We start from the raw sequence: 17,141 nt of genomic DNA on the forward strand, positions 1-17,141 counted from the left end.
ATACACGTTGACACAAATACTATCAGTGCACAAGCAATATACACAGACGTACATGCACGCTCGGACACCCATGCGCAGTTATATGTAAGAGCAGCGTTTCCTCACACAATATTCTTCTGTGCTAGATGGAGAACAATCAGGACAGGAATAAACAACAGCTGCTGCCAACACACTCGCAGTCATACACGCACACACGTAAAGTATGTTGCTGTGCCCACATATAATAATAAGATCCCCAAACCCCCCCCAAATAGTGCTAATCTCATAAGAGCTGCCCCAAGCACTACCCCACTAAACTGACGATTCTTCAGAAGCAACAAATTCATGCTCCTTTTTCTACCCTCCCTCTTCTCCCATTTCCCTCCCTCCTTTTTACAACTGTAACAATAAACAGGCGAAACAAATCAAGTCGCACTCAAAACACATTTTAAAACCCCCGCAGGTTTTTACAACCTCTCCCTTCCTTCAAATGCATGTTGGAGGCATCGAAAGCTGACGTTGTGTTGTACACGCAGGCCGCACCGCAGCAGCGCTGTTTGACCACACAGAGACGGTCCTGCAACCGTCAAGGTAGAACAGGTGCAGATGGATGATAATAATCCCTCACCATTCTCAGATTTGACCATTTTAATGCTGAAATTAGTCGATTTTTAAAAAGAACAGATCCGATAAAACTAATTATCACAATGTTTTTTTTAAATGCTGCCAAAATGAATATAATTTTCTGCTACAAGAGCACAGCAGTTAAAAGTAAATGAGTTTCTCTTATTAAACTGATGACATGATAGAAAATTCAGAAAAGAATGGGTAGAAAATGAGCTGCTGATTATGCATCAGAATCAAAGAATAAAACAGGTCTAGTGCTTTAGCTGTTAATGGTATTTGTAAAATATGATTTTTTCATATATTTGTTAATTAAAAACTGGAGTCTTTTCTGTTAAAGAACTACAATAAACACTGAAACATGTTCAGACTTTCTGTTTTTTAAAAATAAAAATAAAAAAAACATACAAATAATGAGCAGAGATCCTGTGTTTAGGCTTTATAATCTATAATCTATGGTACAATTGGAATATAAAATCTTAATTTTAGTGCTAATGTCTGATTTCAATAGTCTACAGTCATTATGTATTTATTCGGTCCCGCACTTCGAGGTGAGCTCCTACAGTTAAAGATAGTGACCTACAGTTCACAATCAGACAAGACATCAAGTCCTTTATGCTCAGTCTGAGAAACGAACCACAAGTGCTTCGCATATATTCATTTGGCTTTTATGACGCTCTGATAGAGGCTTTGTATCTCTGATGCAGTATAACCTTGACCTCTCTTTCCTCTCTATCGCGTCTTCATCTATGAATCATTTCATACATTTAAAACTGTTGTCAGGTTTCTGCGCAAACTGTAACTGAAGCCTGATATCTTTCCATCATGTATATGGAGGGGGTGCATGCTGATGAAGTAATTGTGTGATAAAGAGCCTGTGGTATAGGCACTGACAGGGAGAGGGGAAGGATGGGAAGGATGTCATGTTTTGCATGTGCTGTACATTTTTAACTGTGCATGTGTACTGTGTGGGAGTGTGTGAGTGATCTCGACCACTTACATAATTGATGACTTTGAGCTGGAGAGAGGCTGCGTCAAGGTCATAGAGCTCGCCTGAAAGTGAAAAGGGAGTGAGAGAGAGACCGTGATGGGAGCGAAAAAACCAGAGACGAGCAAGGGCAGATTGGTGTCGGGGAAGGACGGGAATGCAGAACATGTACGCGAGTGGACAGAAAGCAATCCGCGGAGGGATGCACTGAGACAGCGAGGTCGAGGAAGGGTGAACGCAAACCAGCTAACAGAGGGACTAATAATGAAGACAAGACAAGAGATGGAGGGATGCCTGGACTGCATATAAAGACAAAAATAAAGTGTTGGACGGGGAAGAAGGAGAAGAAGAAAGGACAGAAAAACCTAAGGGGACTACAGTCAACTCACATTTGTTGACAATTACCAGGGAGTAAACAAGATGGATGTGTGAGTGTGTGTTTGTGTGTGTGTGTGTGTGTGTGTGAGTGTAGCAGCAGCATTAGCGAGTCCACTTTCATTATGCATGAGATTTTAAACAGAGTTTTTGCAAAGCTTTCTGTTTTCCTACAGGACTTGTCACATATTCCCTGTGCCAGTGACAGAGTCCATCTAAATTCATAGAGCTTTTTATCCAGATGGGCTTCTATATTAACGTACCTCACCTCTCATACACCAGTATGTGTGTGTGTGGACAGTGTCAGAGTGTGTGAGCATAAGAGTGTGTGTGTCTAAGCATATGTGAGTATGTGTGCAAATGTGTGTGTGTGTGTGAGAGAGAGAGAGAGAAATTGTGTGTGTATATGCATGGGAGTATATGAGCATGTGTTTGTGCATGTGTGTTCCGACATTACCGCAGAGCTGAAGAATGTTGCGATCCAGCTCGCAGTAGTCCTGCTCTGATACGTTGAGATGCAGCAGTGCATTGTGGGACTGTACAGGTGAGGGGCTGAGGGGAGGCCTCTGGTAGGACGTCTGAATGGCCTGGACTCGCACGCACGCCACCGAGGCCTGGGATGACACACATAAGGGCACCAAAGCCAGTTGAGAATAAAAAGATGAAATACTGATTGCAATTCATTCATCCAGTCGATTAAAACCATTGGAAAGGTGATGTAAATATCACAAAGGAATCCCTACTGAGCTTGTGTGTATGATCACAACATGCAAACTTTTAGTTGCATCTAGTGAATTTAAATGAGGTTTAACAAGGGGACTGTTGGGCCTTGGTGGAAGTCTGCACTCTTTAGGTAAATTTAGGCGCGGCTTCCTTTAGAGGCTATTTCTGTGTCTACATCTGTTCATATCATTGGCAAAGATCTGCCTTCATACAGGCGGTGCATAACCTCTTCTGTAAAACATGGAGAGCTCCATGATGAAGGTTGTATATCGGCTCTTGTTGCCAAGTTGTTTTATTTTATTATGTTTATGGCAAATACGTGAAACAGAAATGCTTACGTGTTTTTCCAGAATGTTAAGATGCAGTTCATCCTGATCAGTCAGTGGATTACAGCCAACCTGCAACACACAAACGCACATCAGTCCAGTGCATGAGCTAGACATCCAGGATGTTTCTCTGTGACTTAAAACCACTGAATCCATGTTATTCATTATTCATTTTCATAATGACAAATCTCCATGACATTTATTATTGCATTGAAACCCCAGCAAATGTCCTTGAAAGCAAGGTCTCACCAGTATGACAGTAATGACCTTGTCCCGCTCCTGGTTCAAGATAGGAATCACAACAGCTGAGAGACAGAGGGAGAGAGAGAGAGAGAAAGAAGGGGGACAAGCATTCATAATACATAACACACTGATTCACACAAAACAGACCTTTTTTAATTTTCTCCTCATGTCCTTGTCGTGCTCTTAATATTATTTGTTCTCCCTCCATGTAACACTAACACAAGTATATAGAGGAAATGAACATGGAGGGAAAAAAATGATGTCCTTGCATAACACTGTTGCGTCTTCTCTTTCATCTCCTTTCATTTGCGAGTCAAGTCGATGTAGAGCAGATAGCTGCAGCAGATCCACGCGGCCAAAATAAGTCTGATAACTCAGGGTTGTTGTGTTTGTTTGTACAGAACATGCAGAATGATGATTTGGCCACTTTAGACTCTTATTTCCTCAATATTGATTGTTCATCGGTATTTATTGAGCTACTATTATTCAGTAGTACTCTTAGATGTTTCTGTGATTACATCCCTCAAGGTTATTCTCTTATTTCTCACTCTTAATGAAAAACAAAAATGTTAATTTGGAGAGTGTAGAGTCGATTCACTCTCCTCCAGTCAAGCTCCTGGGTGTTTTTTTCTTGTTCTACAACTTTCATCACTTTTTTGTCTCATCCAATTTTGTTGCCCACACAGCTCCATACCTCTTGCTCAGCCATCATCATCTAATGTTCACTACTTCTCTCTCTGTTCTCAAATCTCTCAGCTCCTCTGTATGCACAGAACAACGCTCGCACAAGCAGGCGAACAAGCATGCACACACACACACTCAGATTTGCTCCATTTGTGTGTCCCCAAGCTTGATTCACACACACACACCTCTTCTGTGTGCCGCTAACGGTGCTGCGAGGCAGATTCTGTATTTCTCTGGCAGCTCAGATGGAGGTAGGCCGGCACACTGACATCTCTTCAGCTGGTCTGCGATACTCCTAAAACAGACACACACAAACACACATGTTGAGCTTGACTCAGGTTTGGGAGGGAATGTTACCTACAGCATGTTGGTCAGAGCCAGGAACAGAGAGCCAGAGAGCGGTAGAGAGAGAGAGAGAGAGCCAGAAAGAGGTAGAGAGAGAGAGAGAGAGAGAGAGAGAGACAGTGTGTCAGACAGTGGGGAGACAAACAGGAAGAGCGGATTTGGAAGACAATCTGAGCAAATGGAAAAACAATCAGCAACATTACAAAAACAGACACGTTGTGTTCATTGATACTGACCAAAACACAAAAAACTGAACGCATGAATAGTTCTATTATTCATTGTGACATTAGATGAAATCAATATGGCAACTTGTGTGTGTGTGTGTGTGTGTGTGTGTGTGTGTGTGTGTGTGTGTGTGTGTGTGTGTGTGTTAATGCTGGCCAGGTGTGAAGCCAGGTGTCATGGTGGTTTAGGTGTAAGTCTGTGTTACAGTTGATAGAAAGGGCAGCTTTCTTATGCTAAAATATAAGACATGAACTTGTTTACTCTGGACTGACCACTGCCAACGACACACAGACACACACACAAACGCACAAAACACGTGTTCAGTAAACAAACACAGTGAAACTTGCATGAATATGGAAATTAACGACAAAAAGAAGGAAAAAACTTTTACACACACACACACTTAGCAGTGGCTAAACTAGACTAAAGTCTGCATTGTGCCTCGATGTAAAAATGTCCATTTAGCTCATTCTCACTGTAGTTTATCATTGTGAAAAATACAGCTGGCATTTATTTAATGTCTGTTCAAATCAGCTTTACTGCGCGATCAGGAAGCCAATTTATTCTGAGCATGTTAAAAGAAAAACATGAAACCCTCAGAGGCAGTGAGAGTGAGCTGGAGCAGTGGGACCCGACGTGTTTACAGTGTGGACGGTGAGGCCTGTGGCAGCAGTTAGCAGCTGCAGCAGCACAGACTTGGAGATGAGCAACCGGCCACAGTGATGTGTGTGGATATGTGAGTGTGGTGCTCATACAGATCAGCTGATGATTAATTGATGTGGGTGGTGCTCATTACTGAACCTGTACTATGAAATCCACCCATCATAACTGCTTAACCACTCCCCCCTCTTCTGTTCTGGTACCACTGTGTACACTATGTAAGATACATAGCTCACAATTGAAACACAGTGTGGAAAGCATTGTGGTAGAGCCTGCATACTTCAGTTACATGATGTGTAAATTCATTTTGCAGCTGTGGATTTTGCATTAAGCAGCACAGTGCAGCACTGTCACCTCACAGCAAGAAAGTACCTTGTTCGATCCCAGTTTGGCCAGGGTCTGTGTGTGTGGACTGTGAAGACTCTGGTCATCTGCAGTGAAAGCACCAGCAGGGTGCGCACACACAGGTATGTCCTGATTGCTCATGTTTGTTACAGTCCTGTCAGACACAGGCGTTTTTATTGATGTCTATTGAGACATGAAGACAATTTCACCAAATGAGATTAAAAGTGTTTCAGACACATATTACCAATCCTACCTTAAATTGAATGTCAATGCGACATAATTATATCAATATGGGCAATTTAGAATGAATTGTAAACCATCCATTGATGATGGATTATGTGTTTCCTCTGAGCATGTTGTGCATCTTGTGTCATACAGTTTGATAGGCTGTATGACAATACAAGGAAAATTAAAATAATTCAAGAGTTCAGTCCTAAATCTATATATGTAGTGTACATATAACTTTTATTAGTATTCTTTCAAAATGAACGCAGTCCAAATGCTGATTACACATTAATCATCTGCAATCTGCCAATAATAAGTGAATTAATCAAAATGTGAATCGTCCTTTTCACAAAACTACTCCAATTAAAAAAGGATTGCAGCAGTTGTGCAGCAGCATTGTGAATCACTATATTGCGAATCTCTTTAACCTTGAGCATTGCATCTACCTACTGCAATATATCTGACAATGGCCGGTTTAGAGGGAAAATTTCACTCATCTTGTACAACACGCAGTTTCGAGGATAAACAATCAAGAACGATTTCTTTGCAGATTCTTTGCAATTTTGTGTGTCTGTGTGTGTCAAGGTCCAGTTAATGGGTTTGTATGCAATAGAAAATGGGCTCAAACAACTCGGCCTTCTGCCTTTCAGATGGGTTTATGGAGTGTGTGCATGTTTGTGCTTTTGTGTGTGTGTGTAAAAAACAGGCTTATATAAGCAGGTGAACTGGAGAGAGAAAGTAACAAAGTGCCCTGTAGCTCTTTTAATATCCCCACTACCTCAAGACTGCATACAGCCCTGATAGTGTGTTAACGAATATGTGCTTTGTGTGTGTGTGTGTGTGTGAGTGAGTGCACTGGGTTGTTTGTGTCTTGTGTCCCTGCGTACTTGTGCATAAGCATGTTAGTGTGTGCGATCCTGTGTTTGTGTGGCAATGAGGTGTTGGAAAAGAGGTTCTTGTCTGACAAACAGACAGTTTCATCAATAATGTAGTGATGGTTTTTGTCAGTGTCCAGGCAGCAGGCGCAGCAGCACGCAGGGTTGTAGAGCTTCGGCAAGCACTTAAGAGAGGAGAGGATCGCCATGTCCTACCGAGGGACCCCAGGCACTGTCACCTTGGCTATTAGCCCTGCAACGCCTCCACGGGGAGAGGGCTTGAAGGTGAGAGAGGGAGAGGAGCGTCAGGGAGGGGAGGCGGCGGGGTAGAGAGTAGAGAGACCGAAACACAACCGGCTTAGTGCTTCATCGCTCTTCGGGGAGAGAGTGGGCATGGAGGGGAAAAAGGGCAAAGACAGGCTGATGCAGTGAAGTGGGAAGGTGGAATAGCAGATGACAGCGGAAGGGGAGAGCTTGTTAGAGAGACGGGGGGGATGTGTAATGTGAGGAGGGGAAAAAAAAGAAAAAGTGAGATGAAGGGAGAGTTGTAATGAGAAAGCAATAGAGATGAGAGATGAAGAGGATAAAAGAAAAGGCGAGCGCCGCTTTGTGTCTCGATGATGACATCTCCCTCTGTGATGCTCTCGTGTTGATGACGTGATTTTGGGTCGAAGCTGTTCATATTCATTCAGGTGCCACCTGCTTTTCACGCAGAGAAAAGAGCTGTGTGTGTGTGTGTGTGTGTGTTTCCCCCTCTCTTCGTCTCACCCTCATTCTATTGCTTTTCAGGGTGTCACCGCCCTCAGCGACGTTGGAGCAAATCAGTGCACAGCGGTGATTCACCGAGACAAAACATCTGCTGCTCGCTGCATGGAGACACACACACAGACACACATGAGCAGCACACACCTGATCTTTCCCTCCAGAGGCAGTTCATGCGGCGGGTCGTCAGACAGCAGCCTCGAGTCTCCCTCCAGAATGTAGACACATACACACTCCTAAAAAAAACACACACACATTTACGTGCACATTCATTTGTAGTATTAATCAGATCTTAACTAATGAAATGAGTAATGAGCCTCATCCATTTAAAACCCAGGTCTGTGTTCCTGCTCGCATGTCAGGACAGAGACATTTAGCTCCACTGCGCTGAAAACACTGAGAGGAAAATCAAGAATTTTCCAATCATGTTCTACTATTTGTGCAAATTTTGTGTGTTTGTGCTCAATACCGTGCTGGATAGCAGCTCCTGAATGCTGTCTCGAAGGGCCACTTGCAGCGAGCGAGCGTCAACAACCGCCGCCAGCCGCAGCAAAGCATCCTGGGGAGGGAGACAAACAGATGCCCTGATGTCTGTTAGGTTGTTTGCTTATGATCTCAACGTGCGGCTCCAGAAACCTGAGGCCTCTGTGATTATTTTGTTTTTTTTTATGGGTACAAGGTTTATGTTGCGACAACTCTTCCCCAGATATTTAGCTTGGCAGGCAGCAAAGGCCTCTGAAACAATATTTAAACTGTGACACACTCAGTGCACACACAGAGCAAATCTGTGCCTGTTGGAGAAATGAGTGAGGCACTTGAAAATGAACTGAGCTTAGACGTGTCGGGATTAGGGGAGTTAGTTTTGCTCTTCAGGACACTCTGGGCTTTTGTTTCATTTTGGTGAAAACCAAACACTTAACAATTAGTTATCATTGTTCAGGAGACAAAAACAGTCAGATTCTGTGATGGGTGGGTGAGTGGGTTAGGTAGGTGAGTAGGTAGTCAGGTAGGTGGGTAGATAGGTAGGTGGATGGATAGATGGACTTTATTGATCCCAAACTGGGAAATTCTTGAAATGAAAGAGCACATATACTGGCAAATATCTCATGTTTCACATTATTTATATTTACTTCCCTCACTGATGCTTCTTTTTAAGATTTGATTGAGGCACTTAACACGGAGAGAAGTGCTGTGTGCGAACATGGTGGTTATCTTAATTACAGTCTGCCTCTGCTCGTCTAATCAAATTTAACAATTTCTTTTTCCATCTTTTTGACTTTCCACTTCAAAACTCAGCACATCGACAGACCCCTAAAACAGACGAGCGTGAAGTATATCATCTCAGCTGAAATAGACCGCAGAGAAGTGACCCCTCTTCACAGCAAAGACTGGGCGTTTGTTTGTTTGTATTCTGAACTCATCTAAAGTGTTTATTGCTTTTCTGAATGGCCACGTTGGTGGGGGTCTTAAGGCTGCCATCATAGAGAGAGGTGAGACATGTTTAAACTACAAATGGAAATAATGTTGTAGTCACAGAAGCACAAACTAAAAAGAAAGAAGTTTGAATTCTATCTCCGTTCTTCTCTTTACACGCCCAGCTGATCACTCCAAGAAGTGGGTGTATACTTGCCCAATTGTCAGTTTTGGAAAGAAGAAAATTGCAAAAAAGACAGAAAGAAAAACACCCAGACCTTCAATTTTGCTGTCAAAAAGTGCATAGGGGCGAGGGTGTTTCAGAGGCTGTTTGACCAGCCGACAAACACTTTATTTGAAGCATACTAATGCTTTAAAAGGGACAATATAGCTGCAAGGTGAGAGCAGTTTGTTTTCGCTTCATTCCTCTAAAAGCAGCTTTCTGCTTTAATAAAGATTGGGTCTGGAGACATGGGGGATAGGAAATCAACAGAGAGGATCTGAGATAACAGGAGATGTTACATTTTAAGGTCATGGAAGATTTTTGTATTTTCACTTTCCACAACACAAACACTAAAAACAGGTGTATACAATAGGCTTGGGCGATCCGTTAAAATGTTCCAATCGGCCACAGTCAGCCAAACAACCATCGATTTACATTATATCTATGCATGTGTGTGCCCATGTCGCCAGTATAAGCAAATGTAATGATGGAAGAGCTTGTTGCAAAGAAGAATGCAAAATGACCTATTTGGGATTATTTTGGCTTTAAATCAGACAAAACCACCGACCTGAAGGAGTCAAGAGATGGCAAAAGATTCAAACACAATGCATGTGCACAAGCATTTACAAATACAACATCCTGCTGAGCACAATACTGAGTGATTTTTAGGGAGAACAAAAACTTGCATAATAACTCAAAGACCCTGTTCAGACCTGGTATCGACATCCATCCTGAGAGATCGAACCCTAACCCTATGGACTAAATTAATGAATTATAAGATACATATAATAAGAAGTGCCTGTTCTTAGGTTAGGTTAGACTTGAATAAATTCTTGAGGAGAGAGATTGATATGAGCAAAATAAAATTACAAATTGCCCAAACGATCGGCCAAAAAACAACAAAACAACCGACAATCGATGATATATTGGTCCAATCTCCCAAACCTCGTAAAGAGCTGCATCATCTTACAACCACAGCTTTATTATCAGACGAGTGCTCATAACACCCCATGTGACAGCTATATAAAATAAATTCACTATTTATGCACTGTGTGCAGCGTGCTTAAATCCCTACCAGCTCCAGTTATCACACTGCATTATGATTACATGTAACTGCAGTTTAAAGACACATCCCAGTGGGACTTGGAAAATCTGATCAAAGCGTGGAAAAACACTGGAAGAAAACGATGAGGCTTAAGACTCTGCAGATTTAAAAACTTTGCACTGAATATAAATTGGAGAGAAGATGATAATGTTGAAAATAATGTCTGCTACTGCCAGATCATCCTCCTTTAGTCATTTCTGACAAAGCTGTCAGAGTTACACAGCGGAGCCGGAAGGAAGAGGAAGAGCTGCTCGATGTTCCACTGAGGTTGACCATCTGTCGGCCTCTGCTTTAATTTGTCTTCCTCCTTCTTTTTTTGACACCTTCCTCTTATCCCGTTCTCCTCCACCTCTCACTGAAGTTCATGTTGAGTTCAGTCGGGGGAAAGAGATGGTGAAGGAGAAGGCGGGTGGTGTTTGGGTGGTTGCAGTGGGGGGGGGGGAGACATGGGCGCGATGGAGAGACAGTGCAGGGTTGTCATGCCTGAGCACTCAGTGTTGGTTATTACATATGATTAGATATGATTAAATGTGATTAACTTTGATCACTCAATCAGCCCGCCAGAGTGCTGTTGTAATGAAGCTGGAGCTCATCCAGTGTGTGTGTGTGTGTGTGTGTGTGTGTGTGTCTGTGTGTGTGTGTGTGTCTGTGTGTGTGTGTGTTGAGAGACAAAGAATTTGAGTTAAGCCATGGATCTTGAAATGCTCGTGCAAATCCTCACAAATAATAATTTAAGGGAAGCAGCAGACAAACATCGACTATCTGTGCCTCACCCCACTCTCCTGTTAAGAACGTGCCAGACACAGAAACCCGCTGTCCTTTTCTTCATGCGTGTGCACGTGCATTACTGGCAATAAGATGCATGCCTTTGTAAAAGTCAGATGCTGGCTTATGACCTTTCACAATCATTTCTAGCCATAAACCTTTAAACCAGCTGTTATATTAATTCACCTGCTCCCCCGACCACCGCCTCTCTCTCTCACCCAACACCCACTCACCAGGTCCTGACGCACACACTCAAACACAGGCGTGATTTTTTTTGTTTAGAAAATAATCTGTAATCTCTATTCTTGCTTCACAAAATTTCATTTTAACCTGATTAATTTTTACTGCCTTATCTTGAAATGTGCTAATTAACTTTCATTCAGTAGCTATGAGGTGATGCAGTTTCTCAAAAATATGAGCTTTTCAAGAACAAATAGGCACACAATGTATTTCAGAGATCATGCAATGGGGTTTTTAAGGGTCACTGAACCTCCACAGCACGAAGGACTGCCCAGAGGGAAACATAATCCTTCAATTATTTCAAAACTGAGGCATGACAGTCTGCAAATTTTGAATGAAAACAAGTGAAATGATTTCATTACACTAACGGTTTGTTTGTCCCTAATGCCTTTTAATGTAAATTTGGCCAAAGCTTTTATCCGAATGGATTTGGAAAGCCACGACAGAGAACATATTTTAATATGAGATACGTCCTCCCTGATCACAAAGAGGAATCACAACAGCATGACGAGACAACACGAAGGTCCATTAACATAATAGTGCACGCTCATTATTCTGTTATTATTTTTGATTTAATTTCAGAGATACATTCATTTTATTCATTTCATTACTGTCGTTCACAATATTCACTCATGTGACGGAGGGTAAATTGTGTTGTCTTGTTTCACTAGTAAATGTTAAACCAGTTAATTCTGGTTTTACCTCATTTCCCCCCAACCTCCCTCCACATCTCTCTAACTTTTCCTCCCTGGATCATTGTGTTTTTACTTGAACCTCAAAATCTCCCGTTCCTCCCCCACTCCTCCTTGTCTTGTCTACAGCTTTTCTCACCACTGATCAGAATAGCTACAGACGGCTCTCACATACATATTTCTTTTGTCTCTTTTGAAGAAGACATTCTAGCTTTGTACTTGGGTTCATAATCTTTATTTGGGTTGTTCAGAAAACACATCAGTTTTCCTCATCGCTGCAGCTCCTCTTTTCAGCCTCTGTCTGGAACTCTTTTTAGTCCTGTCTCTTCAAGGCCCCCCTCCCGATAAAGCCCAGTCCGCTGTGAAAACTGTAATTGGGAACAATGGGGTTTGAGTTATTCATAGGCGGCCACCAAGAAGACAGTTCAAACAATTTTCTATTTCTGTGTCCTCCTCATACAACTTTCTTTGTGAGTTTTAACTTTCTGCAGAACTTTAACTAACGACACATTTGTCAAAATTGTGTCCTCCTTTGTGTGCTCCATTAGCTCCTCAGGAGGGCACTTCAACATGTTTGTGTAACGCTTCTTTGCCGCTGGTGAAGAAAAAAACTGCGGACACTAATCAACAAGAAAAATTGAACACTGGACTGCTAATAAATGTAGGTAAAGGGGGAAAAAGAATTACAGGGAAAGATTTCACCCTTTCCTTGTGTCTTTTCCCTGAACTGCAGCAGCCATAAATCAGAGTTAATAGAGAGGGAGGCAAACATTTGGAGCATAACTCCAGGAGGACAACTCACTAAAAAGTTTAATTAAGTCTACATGGACAGAGCTGTGGCTGGCAGGATGAAGACAAATCAGCACAGTACAATGTCGAGATAATTTCCTACTTAGCAGAACTAGGCCACATAATATTTGCACATTCCTTCAGGTTGAGGTTTATTTTAGTCAGCTGTGCTCTCTGCTTGTATGAAAGACAACTTTCCCAATACTGTCTAATTTACACATGCTTTTATGGCATATAGTGTTTCGAGCTGATTAAAACTAAATTAACACTGCTGTTTGACCCAGCTCTGCTTACGTCAACTCTCATACTCGCTGTTTCTTGCTCTCTAATGGTGAAAGCATAATTGCACAAACAGTTACACAGTTGTATTTGAGGATGTAGGGTCTTTTCTCTGAGGGGCTATTCACATGAATCTGGAAGCTGCAGCAACAGCGAAAGGTTCAGCAGGAAGCAGATTTGAGCCCCCGAGGAGCATAAACAGAGAGATATGGATTATGCATGATGTAAGCAGTAAGAAAACGGTGCTGCAAATATGTCTGATAGACAAAAAGAAAAAAGAGGAGGTGGTGGTGATGAAGTGAGACTAAAGCACAACCAGCAAACATTTAAACAGTCACGGTAGGTGAGAAATCTTAAAAATATTTGATTTACCTCAACCAAAGACTAAAGGGGCCTTTGTTGGATCCAGGCTAATTATATATAGCCAGGGTATATAAAGACAATCTGATTTCTTGCTGTTTTACATTTAGTATCAAGGCAAAAATATGTTTTTGTAAAATCAAGGCCATGAACTTTGACCCCCCAAATCTACCTGCGATTGTTAGTGAACATTTGTGCCAAATTTGAAAGGCATTCTTAAGATACTTCATTCAGAAGGCATAAAAGGGTTTTGTTAGGTCAGATTGACCTTGATGTCTGTGCACCAAAATTTAATCAGTTCATTCTTGAGCAAAACAGAACATTTGAACAAAATTTGAAATAAATGCCTGAAGGCATTCACAATCATGGCCACAAAAATAAGACACTCAGACAGACTAAACATACAAACAGACAGAAAAAGCGAAAACATAATGTGCCCGGCAACTGGCTGTTGCCAACAAGGAGAGTTAAAAAAGGAAGAAACTTAAGGTGGCAATAGAGGAGGGATCACTCCTCGATAAAAGATAGACTTGTAACAAAGAGTAGACAGACACAACAATATAGAAATTACACTTTAAAGAAACAGATATAAAGATAAGAAACATAATAATAGGCAGATAGATTGCAGACACATATCAAGAATAAGGATAAAAGTTTGATCCCATTTTTTCTCAGTAGGTGGACTGGCTAAGAAATATTCAATTTTGCATCAGGAAGAGGTTCCCCGTTTTTTATGGCCGTATTTTTTGGCCATCATTGGAGAACAGCTGTCATTTGACAGTTTTGGTGGAAGGTCTCGCTGGAAAAGACGAATGACTGGTGTTTATTTAGATCAGATGTTGATCGGCCCATGTGACACATATGACTTATGGATCCTGTCTTTGGAACAGCATCCATAATTATCAGAATAAAGTGCGACACAACAATTTCCCATCTGTCTCCTGCGGAAGATCAAAACTAAAATCATCAAATAAAGATTATGAACCCAAGTACTTCCAGAACAAGGTTTTTTGTTTGACTTTGGAACAGTATTTTCCACCATTCACAAATAAACCCCTCGGGTTACCTGGTGCTTGAGTACACTTATAAATGTGATGAAGGTAAATCATTCATTTGAAAGCCAGATATTAGATTAGCCAGCTAGCTCAGTACTAATATTCTAAATTGGCCCCATTAGATAAAGACCTAGCTTAGCTAAAGACTCGACTGGGAGGATTAGTCTGAGGAGCTAATTGGAGCCTTTAGGGTAACTCTCATATTTCTTATCAGCTGCCTCGTTCACGGAGCCGTCTAATGCTCAGAATCAAGCCAATCTGCATTTCAAGAGCTTCGACCTTGATCTAACAGCAAGAGGGTGAAGGGTAATGGCATCCCCCTCGCAGAAGATTAAAGACATCCTCCTTCATGCCCATAGATCTTTATGTAAAATCAACAGTTTACATGTTCCAACGAGCCCCTCTGTGCATTTCAGCAATCGCGAGCTCTCTCCTTTACTTGCTTTATGTTCACCTATGCATGTTTAAGTGCACATGGGACTCACTGTTTACTCTTTAACATTTGAGTAAAGTGAATCACTGATGCTGATTGATTTTTTTCCAGTCAGTCGCTAAAAAGGGAAAGTGAAGATGAACACATGTCAAACAACCAAGAGCCACGGGCACACACACACACACACACACACACACGCAGTATGGCCAGAGGGAGGCTGGTAGTGTTGCATTGGGTCCTGGCTGTTATTCCAACAGAGCTGGGTCTCCAGTAGCATCACTAACATACTGGAGACACATGCACTGTAGAATACAGCCAAGCCATGAGGACCTGCCCCTTCATGCACACACACACACACACACACACACACACACAAAGGATTGACAATGTAAAACAATAAAGTGTTGCTGCCATGGCGATAATAGGAGTGACCAACAGCACCACTGTGTGAAGAGCAGGATAAACAGGTGCCTCATGCTGCTGCTTAATTAACCAATCTGTGTTTATGAGTATGTGTGTGTGTGTGTGTGTGTGTGTGTGTGTGTATGTTTGTGTGTGTGCGCGCATGAGAGAGAGGTAGAGATAGTTCTGAGTGAAATTTATAAAAGTGAGATGAGGTTACAGAACATAATATTTCCTCGACATGACTCAAGGGAAGGGGCTGATGGAAGAGTGAGAGTGACAGTGGCAGGAATCGACAGACTAAACAGGGGGAGCCAGTCCCATAAAGAGAGCAAACTGCTCGCTGATTAAATTCACACATCGCTCAGAGCAGAAAGATGCGTTCAAGCATTCCAAGACAGTTTGAAACCGAGAAACACTGGAAAAGTCCCTGGTCATCGTATATCTGTGCTTTGTGGTCGCTGTTCTCTAATATATCACGTCTATAAAGAAAATCCATCATTCACAGCACACTTTTTTGGTTGAATCATTAAGACTCCATGACTTAATTAAAGCTGGAGGCCAAATTTTGTATGAGCTCATCCATAAGAAATCCAACAGGATTTATTAGGAGCGGAGCCACGCGCTGTAAAAACCAGACAATAATATTCTGGCGGTAATGAACGTCTGCCAGTTCTCCTCTCAGTCAGTCTGAGGCTGCTTTGGCATCTCCAGAGACAACGTCCCACAGCTGCCCACATCTGGACTCATCACTATTACATTTTAATTAAAGAAGAAGAAGAATTGGAGAGGGAGAATTTAGAAATGAAGCTCAACAGATTTATGATCTGATCAGGCTTGTCGTCTTTGTCAAAATTATTAGATCATTTTCCTATTAGTTCAGTTGTATTATAAACACTATATGTTCTATTATTTCTTTGTGGCATTTTTGTAAAAATACTAATGTAATATTCTCTGTAATTGCTCTTCTATATGCAAATCCCAGTTGGTACTGCCAGGGTATATACCTTATATGCAAATGTAATTGATGCACAAAAAAGTTTCAGATACATGATGTGTTGTGACAATTGACAACTCTTCGAGATCAGAAAAACAACAGTTTAACAGGCACGATTATTAATGAGGAGGACGTAGCATAATGTTCCCACATCTGGAGTCATTCCCTCGATTATTCTGATGAGGACAATAAGGACAATGACCAAGCTGCCGATGAGGCCCCTTAATGACGTCTGAATTGTCTACCCAAATGGACACAGACTCTTCAGGTTCCTAAAAAAGCTATTTACTTTCATATATTTTTGATATCTTTCAATGATTGACAGTAAACTATTTGGAGTAATATCCCAGCCTTGTATCTATGCTTGTTCTTGATGCAGACGGAGTACCAATGCAGTAAAATGCTAAGCACCTTGTCTAATTTAAACGGCTCTGATTGTCTTCAGTTCTCCCGAGCGGCTGGCCTCCTCTCAAATGTCAACAACTGCCAATCAGGGCTGTCTAAATATCATGGCCGCTCGAAAAACCACCATGTGGAAAAATATATGTGTGGTGTATGATGGTACTTCTGTTAGAGACAAAGACACCTAAGTCTACTGTCTGCTCTCTATCCAGCAGCGCTGCAGTGAAGAGCTATTCAAAGCTCTGGCAGGAAAAAGAAGAGACTGATGGGATTGTACCTGAGAAAAAGATCATTCAAACAAACCCTGGCTGGGAGGCCATAATAATGGTCTCCATTCTTCATCCTCACCTTCTTTCTCATTTGTTACCAAGCTCTTGCTCATCTGTATCTGATTCGTGCTTTTCCTCTTTGTCGCTCTGTACCCTCTAATGTTTTACATCATCTCACTATTCACACTTTCTTCCCGCTTTCCCTCTCTCTTTGTCACCTTTTTTTTTTTTCTGATTGTCCCTTCAGCTCATTATGTCTTCTTTCTATCTATCTATCTTTCTTTCTTTCTGCTGTAGGTGTCTTATACACACTCATCATATGGCTGTTGTTCTATTTT

General features: G+C 41.7%; 1 protein-coding gene across 2 annotated transcripts in view; it reads right to left on the reverse strand.

Moving 5' to 3' along the window:
- Positions 1-17,141, reverse strand: part of LOC109634631 (cGMP-dependent 3',5'-cyclic phosphodiesterase) — a 143,313-nt gene that overhangs the window by 20,761 nt on the left and 105,411 nt on the right. For both annotated transcript variants that reach the window (XM_069534147.1, XM_020095292.2), the window contains exons 3-9: positions 7,849-7,938; positions 7,527-7,615; positions 4,128-4,237; positions 3,265-3,320; positions 3,028-3,087; positions 2,424-2,580; positions 1,604-1,656 (exon numbers count right to left, since the gene is read on the reverse strand). In XM_069534147.1, coding sequence (XP_069390248.1) covers positions 1,604-1,656; positions 2,424-2,580; positions 3,028-3,087; positions 3,265-3,320; positions 4,128-4,237; positions 7,527-7,615; positions 7,849-7,938 — 615 coding nt within the window. The remainder of the gene's footprint in view (positions 1-1,603; positions 1,657-2,423; positions 2,581-3,027; positions 3,088-3,264; positions 3,321-4,127; positions 4,238-7,526; positions 7,616-7,848; positions 7,939-17,141) is intronic.

Source organism: Paralichthys olivaceus, chromosome 11 (assembly GCF_024713975.1).
Source record: "Paralichthys olivaceus isolate ysfri-2021 chromosome 11, ASM2471397v2, whole genome shotgun sequence".
NCBI classification, from domain to species: domain Eukaryota; kingdom Metazoa; phylum Chordata; class Actinopteri; order Pleuronectiformes; family Paralichthyidae; genus Paralichthys; species Paralichthys olivaceus.